The sequence below is a fragment of the Siphateles boraxobius genome, unplaced genomic scaffold, assembly GCF_051911475.1.
Source record: "Siphateles boraxobius isolate OS27281-9 unplaced genomic scaffold, OSU_SipBor_1 86, whole genome shotgun sequence".
In the NCBI taxonomy this organism is placed as follows: Eukaryota; Metazoa; Chordata; class Actinopteri; order Cypriniformes; family Leuciscidae; genus Siphateles; species Siphateles boraxobius.
Genome location: NW_027509215.1, coordinates 1,820,314 through 1,839,529, shown reverse-complemented (window position 1 = coordinate 1,839,529; position 19,216 = coordinate 1,820,314). Strand labels below are relative to the sequence as shown.

Sequence of the window (19,216 nt, the reverse complement as noted above, 5' to 3'; positions counted from 1 at the left end):
GCAGTTTCAGTTAGTGCTGTACATGAAAATCAACATTTCTTTGTGTAATCGCATGGTTTTTTGTATGTATGCTACTTCAGACGTGTCTTTTGTGACTCTATTGCAGTGACAGCTTATATAACAGTTTAGATTTGTTGCAGATAAAATTAGACTAGTCTTTTTTTTTCAAGATGCGAGTTCAGAAGTTTTGGTTTGTTTGAACTGTCACTGTCTCTTGAGCATTAAAAAATAGATTAAAAATGTGTGTTGGGGAGAAATGTTAAAACTGAATTTATCCATGAAAACAGAAAATCAAGACATGTGAGCTGATTTTCAATCTGTTTCTTTCATTTTATTAATGTTGCTCCATGTATACAAGTACATATATCTCAGTTCTTCCATTTAATTTTAATTTTTTTATTTAACCAGGGAATTTTGGAAAGAAAAGGAATGATAGAGAAAGGAACAGAGAGAGTGCTAATTCAAATGAAATATCACCTGTAGCAACATTATCTCCACAGCAACTAAAATACACAACAATAGAGCCAACCACTGACATGCAAAACACACACACACACAGCCTCACACATATAGAAACACACAACGCTCACATTGTTCTGTCAGTATATCATTGAGAGATCTGTGTGTGAAGTGTGTCCTGTTTGGTGAGTTTGGAGGTCTGTCTCTCTCTCTGTCTCTCTGACATCATGACAACTGCTGCTTTCAAAGTACAGAAAGACCAGAACTCAATTAACACACACACAGACACACACACACACACACACACACACACACACACACACACACACACACACACACACACACACACACACACACACACACACACAGAAAATGCATGCTCATACCATGCATAACTCCATTTGTACACTCACATAAAACCCTGGATCCTTCCACACACACGTACACACTTTAATTGAACCTTCAAACAACAAAATAAAGGAATAGTTCACCTTAAAATATATAACATAACATAATTTACTCATCCTTGTGTTATTCCGAACCTGTATGACTTTCTTTCATCTGTGTAACCCAAAAGTAACCATTTTGAAGAATGTTCATGCTGCTCTTTTCTATATAGTAAAAGTGGATGGGGTCCAAAGACTGTGGAGCTCCAAAAAGGACAAAATAGCACCATAAAAGCATCACAAAAGTAGTCCATACGGCTCATGCACTATATTCCAAGTCTTTTGAAATTTAAATCATTCTTTACTCATAATCTTGCATTGAAAATCTGCCTTGACAGATGTAGTCCCCATTCACTTATGCATAGAAAAGAGCAGCTCTTTCAGCTATTTTTCTCCTTTCACATTCTGCAGAAGACAAAAAATCATACAGGTTTATAAAGACATGGACGAATTGGCATTTTTGCGTGAACTGTTCCTTTAAAAACCATTAATACTGCTAACATTCAATACTGTGCGTGTGTATGATGTGTGTTTGATGCATTGTGCTGTACACTGATTTTGTTTCCACTGATATGTGAGAAAAAGAGAGAGAGAAACAAATACAGTAGGAAAGTCTGGGGATAAGCAAAGACACAATGCCAATCACTAACTAGAAAGCAGCAAACTGGAAATATGAAGTTTGCATCAGGGAGGCTGGACTACTACTACTACCACTCACTCACACACACACACACACACACACACACACACACACACACACACACACACACACACACACACACACACACACACACACACACACACACACACACACACACACACACAGATAATAACCCCTCCCACTGCCATAACATCACACTCAAATGGAGGGAAGTGAGAATTGGAGGGTGGGAATGAATAGATTCCATGTTTTTATTCCACCCCTCATTGAATGGAGGTAGAAAGAAAGAGAAAGAGAGAAGAAGTTGGGGGGCTGGTGGTTTGTATCAAAGTTCAATTGGATATTAAAGATAATATCATCATAACTGCCAGTCTTATTCACCATGATCATGTCCATCACCAACACAATGATCAAAGTCCAGCCTGTTAAAATCATTACTGTTTTTGTTACTATTATCATTATTCATTTTATAATTACTGATATAATTTAAAATGGGCGGGCTAGTTTTATTATTTAGATTTGATTTCGTTTTTCATTTGTCATTAATCTTGTCGTTCACTCCTCCATCTGTTAATCCTTCACAGCGACTGCTTGCTCCTTATTGGGGGTGGGGCTGGTCTCCGTGGCGACCGGCTCTGGGGCGGATTCCTTTGCGGGCGGAGCCTCAGTCTTTTTAGACTCAGCGTCGGGCTTGCTCTCCGTCGCTGTGGCTACAGGAGGGGCGGGATCTTTAGCGGCGGGGGCGGGCTCTTTTGCAGCCTCTTTCTCACTTGCCGGAGCTGCAGAAGGGGTGGATTTTTCTTCCACTTTGGCAGGAGGGGCATCTGGACTTTTGGCGGGTTCTGCTTTAGCAACCTCGCTGGTCTTACCGTCAGAGGCTTTAGGAGCATTAGCATTAGCGTTCGCCGCAGGCTCCTCCTTCTTTGGAGGAGCGGTGCTTTTCTCCTCCTCCTTGGGTGCGGTGGAATTGCTTTCGGCACCAGGTGCGGCTTCTTTGGTGGCTGCCGCCGTGTCATTGGTTGTCTCGGTGGTGGCAGGAGCATCCTCCTTGTTCTCCTTGGGAGCTTCGCTCTCCTCCGCCGACGCTCCCTCCGTCTTTGCGTCCTTCTCTTTTGCCTTCTCGTCGTTCACATTGTATCCCTTCTTCTTTTTGCTCAGCTTCCCTCCCATTTTACCTCTGACCTATGAAAGAGAGAAACAGAACAATCAACACTGGCTGCAATGTGCAGAGTGACTTGTGCAATCCAAAACGAGGTCTTTAAACTGCAGAAGGATACATTCATGTGCTTTCACCTTCATCGATTCTAGTTGAATCATTAACACTAAGGCCCTGTTTACACCTGGTATTAAGATGCGTTTTGGTCGATAGGATCACAAGGAGACGAGGGAGACACATTCCCGTCTCTTTTGTCCACTTTCAAACACTTCTGTCCTGATTTCTTCGAGGGGAAGGTCTATGGGCGAGTAAATGTATGGGATTTTTCAGATCTTTTAATCTAATAGACAAAATAAGCTTGCACAATTGACATATGAACATGAAAGGAGATGGCGGACAAACATACAGCTGTCATTTCTACTCTGACAGTCGCAAGACCAGCCGAGTGTGTGTTAGAAATCAGGAATGAGTAGGGCTGGGTATCGTTCAAAAATTTTCTATACCGATGCCGGTTCCTGAACAATACTGAAGAAATCCGTTTTAACAACATTACATTACCTTCAAAAATAATTTGTTCAGTTTGTTGACTTTTCTATGTATCTTAATCATTTAACAACATGTATTATTTACTTCAATGAGCTTGTTGTTTCTGCCGTAACTTGCATTGCATTAAATGCATTAAAATGCATTGTTTAACAATGAAACTGAATGAAAATTTAATTGAAATGCATTACTTACAGTCACCTCTGATAACAAATCACTCTAAATTGTAATTTAGACACATGCATTTTCTACAAAGCTGCTTTAAAACAATATGTATTGTGAAAAAGGCTATACAAATAAATGTGAATTGAATTAAACATAGACTACTGGGCGATGCTGACTCTGTAGTGTAGTGAACGTGTGTGCGCCTAGAGAGAAATTCACCTTTTCTTTGGATTGCATAAACTAATTTTTTTTTAATTGGTTTGTTTAAAAGTAGACATTTCAAGCTACTATAGGCCTATTTCTCATTTTATGTGAGGCAAGTATCCTATACGCTGAGTTTCGGTTAATTTTTGACGTGCTCCAGTTTTTCTTGCAGTCGAAGACGGATCAACTTTCTGCTCATAAGTTTATTCTGTGCGCTGTTAAGTGCTTCATCAGATTTGTCATGTTGCCGGTCTTGGCAGCAATCATCTTGTCGCAAATATTGCATCGAGCGCTGATGCTATCGAGTCTTTTGATCTTTCCACATATTTTCCATCTATGTGGGTTGGGACGCTCACACTACAGCCTCATGTGTGAGCCACGTCTCTTTGGGCAACCGCATAAATTAGTGTTTTTCCGCCCCAGCCAATAATGCTGCATGCTTATTTGCTCACTGACGTTGACGAGATTAACCTAGGTATCGAAATTTTGTACCGAACGACAAGAAAGGTTTCAGTACTCGATGGTATCGATGCAATTCGGACGGTACCTAAAAAGTATCAAACTCGATATCCAGCCCTCGGAATGAGAGAACATTGTGCTTGGGACGTTTTCGTCTTCAAACCAAACTTGGGTCTTCAGACGTCAGTTTAAATCCCGTCTAGGTAGCGCACTTCCCATAATGTTTACACATTAGGTCAGCAGGCGGAGAGCAGTCGGAGCGTTTACACTATGAAAGCAATCCGGTTGAATGTGCTTTCAACCACCCCTGGAAGTGGACAAGCTCAAAACATTTTAGACCACGTTTACACCTGTATTGTAGCGTTGCCCACTTGTGATCGGATTGACGAAAACGCTTCTTAATACCAGGTGTAAACAGGGTCTGTTTCCTAAATTTCAGATAATCCAATGAAATCTTTTGGCTAACTCTGCTGTTTGGTACCGATAAGAGAAGCAAACTCAAAGAGAAAAGAGAAAGCAAACTCTTACAGAGAAGCAAACTCTCACGTCTTCAGATCTCAACAACTTCTCAGATTGTTTTTAGATTTGCTAATATGAACCAAAGTCTACAAGAAGTATTGAATAATGTTCAATAAGAAAATGTTTCATCCAATTATTTAAATATTCGGTCCAGTGTTGTGCCTGAACGCGTTCATTGAACGATAGTTCATGAACTCGTTCATATTGTGGGCGAACGTGAACTGAATGTACTGTATTACTGCCTGATGAACGTTATTGTGAACGCGTTCATTCTGGTGTCTGTGAACGCACGCTCTCTCAGTTTAACTTCATCCAATAGGGTGCCAGATATCTGTAGAGTCTTCCAGGCAAAAACCACGTATACAGGCCTTAATATGTAGCGAAAAAAAACACCCAATCTGGCAACACAAGCCACCAGTGTCGCACCGCGGCCGCCGCATGCATCATCAAAAAGCAGCACTATGCAGTTTTTTTAGCTTAACTGAACAGCTTCAGAGTTATTGGAATGGTTATATGACTCTTTTCGGGTTGAATGGTGGTCGGCTCGCCCCCCTCTGGTGCCTGTGAGTTGAAAAACCGCACTTGCAACTTTGGGCCGGCGGACCGCCCAGCTCTCGCGATGTAACGAATTGCTTTACGGCACTGCACACATTACACGCATACACGCCCCCATCCAGGATCCGGCTAGCTATAAGAACAACTATCGTCATGGCTATACTGGCATATAAGAAGCAGAAAGCTAGGAAAGCATTGTCGGAGGAACAGAGAAAGAGGAAACGGCAGACTGACCGAGCGAGGAGTCACGAGTAAATATCGGACCTGCGTTTTCAGAATGGAGAAAAAGACGAAGCGCGCACTGTCGGAAGAGTCTAGAAAAAGGTAACGAGAATCTGACAGTGCTAGGAACCGGACAAGAGTCCTACTCGCTCAGGCTTTCACTGTTAAAGTTGATTCCTGCGATTATCATGAGAACAGTTGTCAATATCTCACATAATTATCAGGACATAAATAAGCCTACACGTTGTAAATAGTGTAAATGAGCGCAATTTGTAAACTATTATGATAAATTGCAATAATCATGTCTAACAGCATCGTAATAACGGACATTGTTATGAAATAATGCGACGTACATGATGTAACTTGTCATCTGGCATTTAGGCTCAGGTTAGCCTAACGCGGTAGGCTACTTTATTATTATAAAATGGAGAGGCCGTGAGTGCAGATCATAGACTGTCACGCTCTGCATGAGTTGTATTTTATTACGACAGTAACGTTAAATACAAGTACTCTACAGCGACTCTAGGGGTCGCTGTTTGACAAAAACGGAATTCCTGCATAGTGCTGCTTTAAGGCAAGGTCGGTGAGGATGGGAAAAATCGTACCTTTCTGTGCAAACTTTGCCCGCCGATAAAATAACCGCTGTCTGTGGTTGTATATGGGTTGTGGCAATAATAAAAAAAAATAGCTGAACTAGTTCATTTTTTGGAACCGTGAACTTAGTTCAAAATTGTGAAGTATGAACTGAACTAGTTCATTTTAAAATTTGTGAACTGAACTTTGAACTAGTTCATGCAGAAAGTGAACTTTCCCAACACTGATTCGGTCATATGGTAAGATATTGTAGACTAAACCGTTTTCAATCTTTAAGATGTCACAGACCCCAAAATATAATTATCCTCATATCCCCAATCCTAAAATTTGAAAAATATCTATACAGTTTCTTGTATAAAAGCTCAATTTATACTGTGAAAAAAATATCAATATGTCTAAAACATTATTTGCAAAATATTATTGATCATATTTAATAATATTAAAATAAAATAAATACATGTTATTTATTTTATCTCATTTTTATTTACTTATTTATTTTAATCTATGTTTTATTTATTTATTTATTTATTTTAATCTTTGTTTATTGTGTATTTATTTTGAAATTTTTTCCACTGTTTTTCTCACTTTTCCACAGACCCTGTAGTAGTTCCTTGCGAACCCCAGTTTGAAAACCTTGAGTTATATGCTATACTATACTACAAACTATACTGTACTTTATGAAATACTATTATACTTTCTTCATTTAAGAAAAAACATCAAAGACATATATGTAAAAAGGTAACTATTGCTTCCCAAGCCATGAAAGAGCAACCACTGAGCAATAACATTTTCCTCTGGGATTATTTTGTGGAAATTCAAGTGTAGCATGTCAAACGCTACATGTCTTGCATAATCAGAATGGTATACTGAGAAGAAAAATGCAATTCGTGCTTTTAATCGGTACCAAAAAAAAACAAAAAACATCTGCAAATGGGTCTCTGTACAAGGTGCCATAATGAGAAAATACCTTGTATGTTCTGCTCTGGGTTAATTTTAGTACATGTGCTTTTGCTTCGGTCTTGATACAGAGAGCTAATAAAAGCTCAGCAGGCTAAACTCACATCTCTAAGTATCTCACATCTCTGCCAAGATTCTATCATATCAAGCATCAAAACTAGATCATTAATCAGTAATCAGACTCCAACGCTGATAGTTATCTGGAAAAATGGAGGGGGTTTCAGAGGACAGCATCTCTGAGCCATACTACCTGCAATTCAGAACCGCAGTTACCAAGGCAACCGGGTGGTCACGTGACCCATTCCGAATAAGGAGCAGTGAAACACATTCTCGCTCTCTCTCGCTCTCTCACTCCAATCTCCCTGTTGGCTGCTTTAGCGTTCCTGAGCTCAACAACCATCTGTGTAATGACACACTTGCACACACACACACATACAGTTATTCTCCAGACAGAAGGAGAACTGTAATCATGTGAAGCCAACATGTGAGTTGAATACATATGACAATGCAAACATGGAAAGTCTTTCTTTCAGTGTCTTAGAGAACAATAGACACTATCTGTCCCGTCTCCACTGAATCAAGCAGACAGCAGCACGCTGTTTCAGCGTTAAACAATACGCTGCAGTGTGTGTGCGTCTGTGAGCTGTCTCATCTGTACAGGGGGCTTGAAATTCACTTACTGAGTGAAACCTGCTGATTGGTAGTAAATGCGATCCTGCTGTGGCTTGTAAACTGTCGGTGCATAAAGTGTCAGCGTGTGTACTTCACATATTCAAAAGCCCTGTCGCAAACTTCAAAATTAAAGGAGCAGATAAATGGCACATTTGGGCTCCTGCTCCAATACAGAGCAATACAAAAGAGTTCAGTTGAAGGGAAGACAAGCATTGGAGACTTAATAATGAGAAACAATGTGTCAGTAAGATTAAACCTTCAGATGAAGCTTTATAATTGAGGCTAGGCCCCACGACAGAGCTCCTTCGTAGAGGCTAGGGCCCAGGACAGAGCTGCACAGTGGAGAGAGTAGGTGACAAGAGTTTACTGGTCATTAGAGCTGCAACAATTGATTTTAAAAAATCATTATTGAAATCAGTGTGCAACAAAGAAATGTTTGTTTTAGACATTAATTTTAGCTTTTAAATTAATCACAATGAGTTTGTTCCTATATATAAAGCGAGCAATGAGTTATTTATACTTCTCCGTAACATGATTACAGACAATGAGCAATATCATCCTTTGCGTTTTATTTTTTATTTAAAATTTTATTTTATTTATTTTATTTTTTATAAATTTGATTGTTTTCAGAAATGCTGCTTTGAGAGTTTATTTGTTTATTTTGTTGCATATTGTGTTGTTTATATAGTTTTATCTGCACACTTTATATTATATATTTAAAACAATTTGCACACAACATAGATTGCACAGACATAAATTTGCAATGTTTGAAGTTTGGAGAGCATTGAGCAAGATATCTGTATCTGTGATGAAAAAAATTAATGCACTTTTAAAATGCAATGTATTCCTTTGATGGCAGAGTCTGAATTTTCAGCATCATAACTCCTGTTCCTTCAGTGTCACATGATTAATTCTAATATGCTGGTTTGGTTGTCAAGAAACATTTTTTTTATTATTATTATCAATGTTGAAACTGTGCAGCTTAATATTTTTTGTGGAAACCATGATTTTTTTTTCAGACTTTTTTGATGAATAGAAAGTTTAAAAGAACAGCATTTATTTGAAGAAAAGAAATTTGTTAACAATATAAACATCTTTACGGTAACTTTTGGTCAATTTAATGCAACCTTGCTCAATAAAATAAATCTTTTTTTTTTCTTTTTCTTTTTTTAAATCTTACTGATATTAAACTTTTGAACGGTAGTATAGATGTATGTGGGTTGCCTTGTAAACGAGTACCTTTGAATCATGAATTGCTTATGTAACTCAAAACTCCAACACACACACACACACACAGGCAAGGGGAGGGGGGAGTGGAGAACTGGAGCAGAAAATCTGACCCAATCACTGTGCTGTAGCAGCAGCAATGCATTCTGGGAGCAAGCACATATTCATAGCACTTTATATTCAAATACAATAAACTACATTGCATATGGACAATTTTTTTTAGTAAATTGGTATTAGAAGCCTCTCAATCCGCATTTGAATAATTTTGCTGACTTCTGTTTGTATTCAGCCAACCTCCCCTTTCATATCTATATGACTCTAAAGTATATGTGTATGTCAGGAAAATATAAACATGAACGAGCAGATAAGTTGCTAATATTGATCCTCATCCAACCATTTTTATCCTTTTTTTTCCCACAAACACACTCTTATGTGCATGTGTGTGTTAGTATGTTGAATACAGATGCAGATGTTTAACCTCCAGGTCAACAGGGGGAAGTGTGGAGCCACATCTCTGAGATGTTTATTGAAGACCAGACTTGAGTGGAGGGACAGAAAGGACAAAGAGAATGTGACAGCTCAAACACACACACACACACACACACACACACACACACACACACACACACACACACACACACACACACACACACACACACACACACACACACACACACACACACACACACACACACACACTAATAACTTCAGATCTGTCCTCCAAGCTCAAATACACGCATACACATGCACACAAGCTCATAACCTTAGAGATGTACTCAAACAAACGCCACACACTAGCACATTGTTGGCTAGGGCCCGGGCCTCTACGTAAACACAAGCTCAGGCTAATGAATAACTCCAGACCAGAACACAGAGCAGACAGCGAAACTGGAAACTCTTATTCTTTGTTTGATCGGTAATGATGATTTGAAAAGTAAATGTGATGATGATTATTGTGATTGTTTTATTGGTGATTCCTGTTTACACAGATCATGATTTAAGCACCAAATTGTGGATGTGCTTTGAGGAAGACTGAATGTGTGACTGTTGACAGAAAGAGGCTGACATATTTCACTCCAGGTAACTTGTTCTGTTTAATTTCTAAACTTCCCCCACCAGATAGTAGCCTACATATTTTTTTTAAGGTCAGAACTGTGTGTTCCAAGTGATCACTACTTCCTTCCTGATTCGTCCTGATCAGTGCACACGGTTTAGACTCTTAATAACCGTCTGAGAACCAGAGGTTAACTGACACACTAACTATGGAACTAAAATCGAAGAGAGAAACTCACAAAACATGAATTGCGGCTGCTAAAAAAAAACGTATTTGAGTTCGTTCAGTGCACAATTCAGTAAAGGCATTATGTAAATTAGGCAACGGCATGAATGCACCTACAAAATTGGTGATGAACACAATTTGCAGGCTGTAATTCCCCATCTTACAGGCCGATTCTAAAAGCTACTGGAGGATGATGCAGACTACTACAATCTGTCATACTTTATCCAAACACCTTAATTGGCTCTTACAAATGCAGAAAGTGTGTTTGAGCACACCACAGTCTGGGTGTCTTTTATAGTGTTCTTCTCTTGTCAGAACCAATAATCTAATGTGCAGCGCTCCGACATATACAGTATATCGCAAATGTGCCTCCGGCAACCTGAGTTCAAGTCCTTTGCCGATCCCGTTCCTCCACCCGGTGCTTTCCTGTCTGATCTCTACACTGTCCTATACAATAAAGCCATAAAAATGCCAAAAATATAACAAAAAAGTGTTCTTCTCCATCATTTGATGAATTACTGCTGTTATTATCAGTAGAAAATGTACTAAAAAATGTTGGAAGTTTGTACTATTTGTGCCAGGCAAACAGCGCCGAGCTCTCTATAATGATCCTAATTTACCTGGAATTGTTCGTAGACATAAAAAAATGTGATTTACACATTCTCCTAGTTCACAACCGTTCAAATGTTTTGGGTCAGTACGATTTTTTTGAAGAAGAAAAAAAACGAATACTCTTTTTCAACAAGGACATGTTACATTTTAGTAGATTATTTCCTTTTTACCTTTAAAGGTAAGGCAATAAGCCTTATGGGTAACAATACCCATTCTTAACTGTGTGAAGCACTGTAATGCACAACATTTCATGCCTTTTTGCTTTATTCAGCAGGCTGAAGACTAAAATGTGTATCTTGAGTAAATATGCAGGCATTTAAAATTCTAAGAAACGAGCTGTTGATTATGCAATTGAGTTTAGATTAATTTATATAGCTCTTTTGCCAAGCTTGAAGTACTTTATAAGCAACAAAATGAACCAAAATGTATCTGTTCTAACCCGCAGCAGCTGGAGTAATAGGTGAACTTCCCATTTATTGAGTCTAAAAGTAAGAGATAAACCTAGAATGACAGGAATGTGCCTTGTCTATTCAAATTGTTTCTTGTTTGTTTGTTTAATATTAGGTAAATATTAGGACCTTAGGTAGGTGTGTGTGTGTGTGTGTGTGTGTGTGTGTGTGTGTGTGTGTGTGTGTGTGTGTGTGTGTGTGTGTGTGTGTGTGTGTGTGTGTGTGTGTGTGTGTGTGTGTGTGTGTTTGTTTCAGAAACACAAACAATAGCGTGAGGGAATGCTTTAAATTAACACGAATTCAATGAAACATATCCCCAGCCAGTACTAAGATAAATAGTGTTAAAATGAAAAGAGAGAGAAAGAAAGCAAGATAGTCAGATGTCAATATGTAAAATCGTGATTTGTTTTTCTAAAAGCACATTTGGAAGCGCAGAGGTGGTTTGCTAACCCAAATGGACAATGTCTTGAGAACTGTGAAAACTTTGACCTGGTAAAATTCTTCATCCTACACGCACAGAGCCATCTCTCAGGATGGAAATTGCTCTAATGAAAACAATGGCGAGGGAACATAAACATCACTGGCAGACAAAAACACACTCACACACACGAAGACCTTGAGATTCTTTCTTCAGTAGTGTGCAGACTCCACATTACTCTGATGACTGTTTAGCGGCTCACTGACGGTAAAATGCACTGTGACTTTGAGTGTGTGTGTTTATTTAAGACTGCCATGCTCCTAACAACTTACTAGAGCTAGTCCGAGATAGTAACACACACACACACACACACACAATCCCTGAGTCTCACCCTGAGTTTGCAGCCTTGCAATGTGTGTTTCGTGATAGTGAGTGAGATTTGATCATGTCATGTCCTTCAAGTACAAACATCCATAAATCGTGTTACTAACAGATGCTTGATAAAATGAAATGTGAGCTCCCTCTCCTGAACACACTCTTGTGTCAATGTAGTGCATACTTGTCTGTTTCTTCAGCTATGGACACTTTTAATTTGTCAACTTGCAATGCCAGTAATACATGCATTACCGGAGAATTCTGTTATTTTTCTGTACAAACAAATGTAATTTCCACTACATATCAAATTCTGTATTGTGTTTGATAACATGCTTTTATTGTAGAAATTACATTTTGAACATTTTAGAAATAAAACGGCAGATTCACACAGCTTTACTTCTAGCATTATGTAACTCGAAATCAATTTTACACTTCTTGTGTAGTAGCTTTACAGAATTACAGCGTGACTGGATACATTTTATTTATGTAGATTTTCCTTCACATCTCTTATCATAAATATAAAACAAAAATTTTTTGGCTGTGATGGAAATGATACCACAACTGAGGGATAGTCAACGTAATTTCTACACAATTCTACATAATTTAATTGTTTAAATTATCATAGTTTGTAATAATATTTTATGATGGATTTTAATATTTTAAGATTGAACAGGGTCTGAGATAAAGGTAAAAAAAAATCTAAATATAGAAGAAATTTGAAAAGTAGCACAATTTTCTTTTTTATGATGAAGGCATGGTAAAATTTTCCTCGACTTTCTTATAAGAAAAACTGTTGTTTTAATAAAAAATCAAACTCTGGGGCATAAATAGTTTTTAAATTAATTTTTATCAGGTTATAAGAAGGACTTAAGGTTTCATATCTGACTCTTTAAAGATGCATACAGTTACAAAAGACGTGTTATGTTGTCTTAAATATCTGAGATTTATGCTTAGTCTAAACATAATCCACATATCACCAAAAAAAAAACATGGACACACAAATCTACTGAGTGTTTAATGTTTTCGTTCTTGTGGGAAACTTGCTGTCCTAACAAGAGGCGACTGCATTGTTCATTATGCCTTGATTATACAGTCAACGTCCTGAACACAACAGTTACGCCTTCACTCCTGTCTGTCCTTTCACAACGCTCTATGCAGGAAATAAATAATTATACATTTATTGTTCTGAATTTGATATAAAACGTCTTGTCATTCTGTACATTTTTGTCATTGTCGTATTTGTCCTGTCTAATGCTCTCATATAGTGCTAATACTGTGTTTTGTGTGTATCTTTCTCCAAGGAACTGTAACAGACAGGTGGGGTCAGTGGGGGTCTGGCCTTTGATTGGCTGTTGCCGTAGGAACCATAGGAGAGCTGCCATTCTGGCTCATTCTTCCAGTTCCTTCAGGTCATTGTCATGGCAACCCAGAGAGAGATTCCATGATGATGACACACACATCAACAGAATCAAGGAATCTGAGCTGCTAGGTAACAGTTGATAATTAACACATGATCATATAAATAAATAATTAAAAACGTGCACTCTGTTACTCTGCATTTTGTAGGTTGATAAGTGTTAAAGAGATAGTTCACCTAAAAATGAAAATTCTGTCATCGTTTACTCTCATGTTCTTTCTTTTTTTTTCTATAGAACACAAGAAGATATTTTAAAGGATGTTTCAAGTCAATGGGGTCCAAAACAATACTGGACCCTATAGAGGTGCATGATTAAAAGATTGCGATCTCGATTCAAACACCGATGCGATCTTATTCCTAAATGACAGGGATTTTCCTGTCTATTAAACTTTGACAAAATCACATCAGAACATTTAAATCTGTGTTCGCGCTGCTGAGCCAGAGAGAGAAACGAAACAGCTTCACAAAAAGTCTTTTCAACACCACAGTATGGTTATATCTGTTACAAATATTCAGTTAATCACAGATCTACTATGATAAATGTTAACACTTCAGATATAAACACTGATGTCTACGGTAGCGATATAGAGCAAAATAGAGCAAATCACCTTTTGAAAGTGACTTGGCGCTTCAAATAATGATTATATCATTACATCGTTACACCAGTAGGTGGCGACAAGTGATTGTTAAAAAATTTATTTGTTAAAGGGTTAGTTCACCCAAAAATGAAAATTCTGTCAGTAATTACTCACCCTCATGTTGTTCCAACCCCGTAAGACCTCCGTTCATCTTCGGAACATGAATTAAGATATTTTTGATGAAATCTGAGAGCTGGATCACTCCTCCATAGGCTTCTTGAGGGATTGAACTTGCCGGCCCCGAAAAGTTATTAAAGACATCGTTAAAATAGTCCAAGTGACTACAGTGGCTCAATCTAAAGTTTATCTTAGACAAGAATACTTTTTGTGTGCAAAAAAACAAAAATATCGACTTTATTTCAACTATTCATTTCCTTCTCGCTGGGCCTCGAGTCAGTTTACTAGTGTAATAGTGTAGAGCTTCTGTTGTTGTACGTCACACCTATTCCACACATGACCAGCGTCGGCCAATAGTGAGCCTACGTGTGACGTAGCTCTACGCTATTACACTAAGTTAACTGACTAGAGGCCACAGAGAAGGAAATGAATAGTTGAAATAAAGTCGTTATTTTTGTTTGTTTTTGCACACAAAAAGAATTCTTGTCGATTGATAAACTTAAGATTGAGCCACTGTAGTCACTTGAACTATTTTAATGATGTCTTTAATAACTTTTCGAGGCCGGCAAGTTTCAATCCTTTTGAAGCCTATGGAGGAGTGATCCAGATCTCAGATTTAATCAAAAATATCTTAATTCGTGTTCCGTTGATTAACGAAGGTCTTACGAGGTTGGAACAACATGAGGGTGAGTAAATACTGACAGAATTTTCATTTTGGGTGAACTATCCCTTTAATGAATCATCCATTCAAGAGATTTCTTCAAAAACACTGATTCATCCAGTAAAGAATCAAGTATTTATGAGTGAGTTATTGAATCATACATTCAAATAGATTTTTTTTTAAATCATTCAAACGAATTAAATATTTATATTGGAGCAACATTTTGTCAGAGCCATTTACTTACTTTCTAAATTACTTATTTTTAGATTAGTGGTCTGTTCAGAATCGTGGGGAAATCGTGATCTGTATTTGCAACCAAATAAATCGTAATTCTAAATGTATCCAGAATCTATTCGATCCCATTGACTTTGATTTATTCAAAATCTTCTTTTGTGTTCTACAGAACAATTTTCACACAGATTTTTCAGTTTTAGGTGAACTATCCCTTTATTTCTTCAGAATTCACAACTACCTGCTGTATATTGTTAGAAAAATGTGGGAAAACAGAAAACAACCTTCAGAAGCACCTGCAACTCCAACTAATAACTCATTTTAAAAGCAAAATAATTATTCAGAAAGCTTAAAATGTAAAATGTACATATGTGAATGTGAAAAAATAGCAGGCTCAGTGGCTCAGTTCTGCAGCTCCTCTCACAGAGCACATAAAGCCACCAATCACTTTCCACACGGTGCACACAGACCGCAAAGGATGATGGGACAGAACCTGACTAGTGACTGACACTAAAACTTATCAAGTTTTGCCGACACAACTAAGGCTGCCTGAGGAAAACATCAAATAATAAAAGAATGCTCCACTAATCAGAAGTAGCTAACAACAGTGTGACAGAATGAGCACGTAGACTTTGAGATGTTTTTTTTTGTGTGTGTGTTAAGTTACGAGTCCAAAAATAACTGTGATTTTGAATGCATCTCTAATTTGGGACCATCTCAGATGTGCTTGAGTTATCTGTCCCTTTCAATGATCTTCCTCAAACAAATGCACACACACACACACACACACACACACACACACACACACACACACACACACACGCACACACACACACTCAAAGCTCTGCTTGGCTGAGCTGCTTCTGTCTCTGTCAGTGCCATCCTGTCTCACTGCCTCCTTCCTGTCTTTCTCTTGCTTTCATGTCTATCCCGCTCTTCTTTTGACAAACACTGAAAACTGTGATCGCAATCGCCTAAATATTCAATTGAAAGAACCTGGTGCACCAAATTCAGTATAAGATTTCTGAAAAAGTTTTCACTATGATTCTTTCAATGATTTTCATTGGTATTTTTTAATTAGTGGCGCACTTGAGGTACAACACTTGATCACATGGTTGCTAGGGAGTTTTGTCTGGTGGCTTGGGTGTTGTGAGCTATTGGCCCGCAGGGATCCAGGTTCAAATCTAGCCTGGGTTATCATCATCCCATTCTCTTTCTCTCTTTCACTTTCCTCAGGGAAATTTTTCGATTTACGTATTTTCCGACCTGAATTATGTCACCCATGTGAAATTCGTAAATCCGAGGGAAAAAATGCTGCGTTTTCAATTACATTTACATCATTCATTTCAGCCACCATCCAAAATTAAACAAAATGTGATACTCGCCAACTGGCCGTTATTGTTGGTGTGTAGTCAAATTGCATGGATAGAAAAAATAAATGTAAATAAATGCAAATAAAAAGCCCATAATCCATTCTTTCTCAACTCACCGACTGAAACTAGACAAATATTCACTGATTCAGACTGTAAATCTCCTCTTACATGGATCTGCAATCATGAACTAACCCATCAGACAATACAGATCGTTCTCACTCTCACTGCTTCCTCTTGAGTCCTGCTCTTTTCTGCTATTGCAACAGAAACTCCAGCTGGGCTTAAAACCTGGCGTCTCACACTGACATGAATCACCTGACTGCTCTTCTTGTTTCAATAGGTGACCTAATACAAGTCTGTATGAAGAATACAAATTTAATCAAGATTATTGCTAATTCAACTCATGAACATGCATGCAGAACCAATGTGCAGATCTGTAAATGTTGTCACTCACTCATGCAGGGTTAATAATGTTTTTGGTGGGCGAGTGACTGTGTGAGTTGCGTTCAGGCTCTTCTACATTATACAAACTCATTGGACAAATAAATGAGACCATAACTGATGTAGATATTCATTTATCTCTACAACTCTCTCTCTCTGTGTGGAGGGAGTGAACGTGAGATGCAATTTCCAAAGTGCACCAACCATTATAACAACATTTTATGTCATCAATCCTGTTTAAGTAAGATCAATATTCAATTCCTAAGACCTTATTTTTCAGACCGTTTTTACACTGGACATTTTTTTCATGTGTTAACATCAAACTATTTCACTGTTTTGAGTTTTGTACATTTAAAATGACTAAAATTTTGCGAACATCTTTAAAATTTTCAAGCCAAAATCTGCGTTCAGTTCTCAGTTTGGTTTGATGTTTCCAGGTTGAAACGCGTGACTCATTCAAGTGGAGGTTTATTGGTCCGTGTGAACGTGAGGATTATGAAGCTACTCATACACCTCATAAACACACCTCAGTCTCATAATTTAAAATCTTATACGAAAAAACACCATAGACGAGATTATTGGGCGGAGACGTTTTACACAGTGTTATTTCAATATGCGGTGTCTGAGCGCTCTTTTTTCCTCTCACGGGAGGCGAGCGCGAGCGCACGGTCACTCGGTTCATTGTCTGCCGCATCGCCGTGGCGTGAAACGTTAAAAAGATCCTTCTACAAACAAACTATTCATGAACACAGTTGCGGGAAAATAGTATTCAAGTCATAAAAACAGTTGTAAATTGACATACAGTATATTAGTAGCCAATTTGAGAGATATACAGGGTAAAAGCATCAGTTGTCCATCCACACCCCACGCGCAATGCGCATGTGCCATGCAGAGACAAAGGATCAGGCAATTACGGTTATAGCTTAAAATGATAGATAAACTAAAAATATAGATATATTATCATAAAAGGCGCGTTGATACAGTAAGAAAAAAGACTGAATCATATTCACTTTACATTAGTGAGTGACAGAGTGAAGAAATTGTCTATTTGGCACTGTGTAGCATCATAAAGTGTAAAGAAAATGTGTATTAACACTATTAATTAATTATAAGGATGTGCCGTGTGTATATTATTTAAAAGCTTCAGTTCCGTAATATCTGTGTGTATGCGCGTGTGTGGGTGGGTAAGAGAGAGTGAGTGTGCGCGCACGCGTGTGCACCAGTTAGACAGCGCTGCAAAATGTGTGCCAGCTCTGACAAAAGAGGCGGTGAACATAAATCCGCATCTGTGTAAACAGTAAAACGAAGCATTTTTAATGTAGGCTAATCATAACAACAACAAAAAACATTACCCCATATAAAACGATGACTTCTCTGAAAAACCCGTAATTTATCAGTTTGCGCATCAGAAAACCCGCTTTACACATTACGTTTCACCCTAATATTCCTTAAGTCATATCAAAGCAATTTTCTTTCAGTATTTGTATTTAAATAATATTAATAACCAGTGCAAGAGCGACGGCATGCACGCGCAGAGACAGTGCTTGTCTGTTCATAACACGCCCCTCTCCACTCAGTTCAGTCGCGTGAATTCCAAGGCTGATTTATTGAAATGTTTTTGTTCATCTCAGAAATCAAATAAGCTCAGATACATTATTCCTCCATCCGGCTGAATTACGTGCTTTAATTTGTACTTATTTATATATTTACCCGGTTGACTATCGTGCGCCCCGGCACTCCAAATGGGAGCCGCTTTTATTTATCAGAGACGCTCCAACTAGACAAATTCTAACTGAGGCAGAGTGCACATTTAATCTATTAAAAGAGTGAAAGAATCTTACCGTCGGCGGTGGACTTGTCACTCCTTTCTCGAACGTCTGGTGTTTTTTCAATGCCTTTTTTCCCGTGCGCGTGGATTCGGCGGGGTTTATCTGGGCTGTTCGGTGTGTGTCTCGCGCTGCATTTCTCGCGCGCACTCGTATTCGGTTTGGGGGGGGGGGGGGGGGGGGGGGGGGGGGGGCGCGCGACGTGCTGCGAGCCACTAAGAACGAGACACGGAAGTGTGCCGCACCGGGATCAAGTCCCGCAAAAAATAGTTGTTTTTATGACTTATCAGAAGAAAAGTGAATAAGCTACAAATACACGTTGTTGGTCTTCGGTTTTAATTTGTGTTTTAGTAAGATATTTAAAGCAGTGTGTTATTTTGTCTAGTAGTTGTAAAGCTGGTCAATGTGTGATGAATTCAAAATATTTCATTCTTAACTTCCAGCTATAACCCAGCGCATAGGGATTAAAATGCTCAATAACTCTTTTTTTATTTTGTCTTGGCGCGCCCTCTGGCGCCATCAGTTGATGCTGCAGAGAAA

The 19,216-nt window shown here is 38.4% G+C and overlaps 1 protein-coding gene across 1 annotated transcript; it reads right to left on the bottom strand.

Annotated features, from left to right (window-relative positions):
• Positions 1 to 306: 306 nt before the first annotated feature.
• On the bottom strand, positions 307 to 18,823 carry basp1 (brain abundant, membrane attached signal protein 1). Its single transcript, XM_077222446.1, has 2 exons — positions 18,692 to 18,823; positions 307 to 2,748 (listed from the first exon to the last, which is right to left on the bottom strand). The coding sequence occupies exon 2, from the start codon at positions 2,734 to 2,736 to the stop codon at positions 2,137 to 2,139; it is 600 nt and encodes a 199-aa protein (XP_077078561.1). The 5' UTR covers positions 2,737 to 2,748; positions 18,692 to 18,823; the 3' UTR covers positions 307 to 2,136.
• Between the last annotated feature and the right edge of the window lie 393 nt (positions 18,824 to 19,216).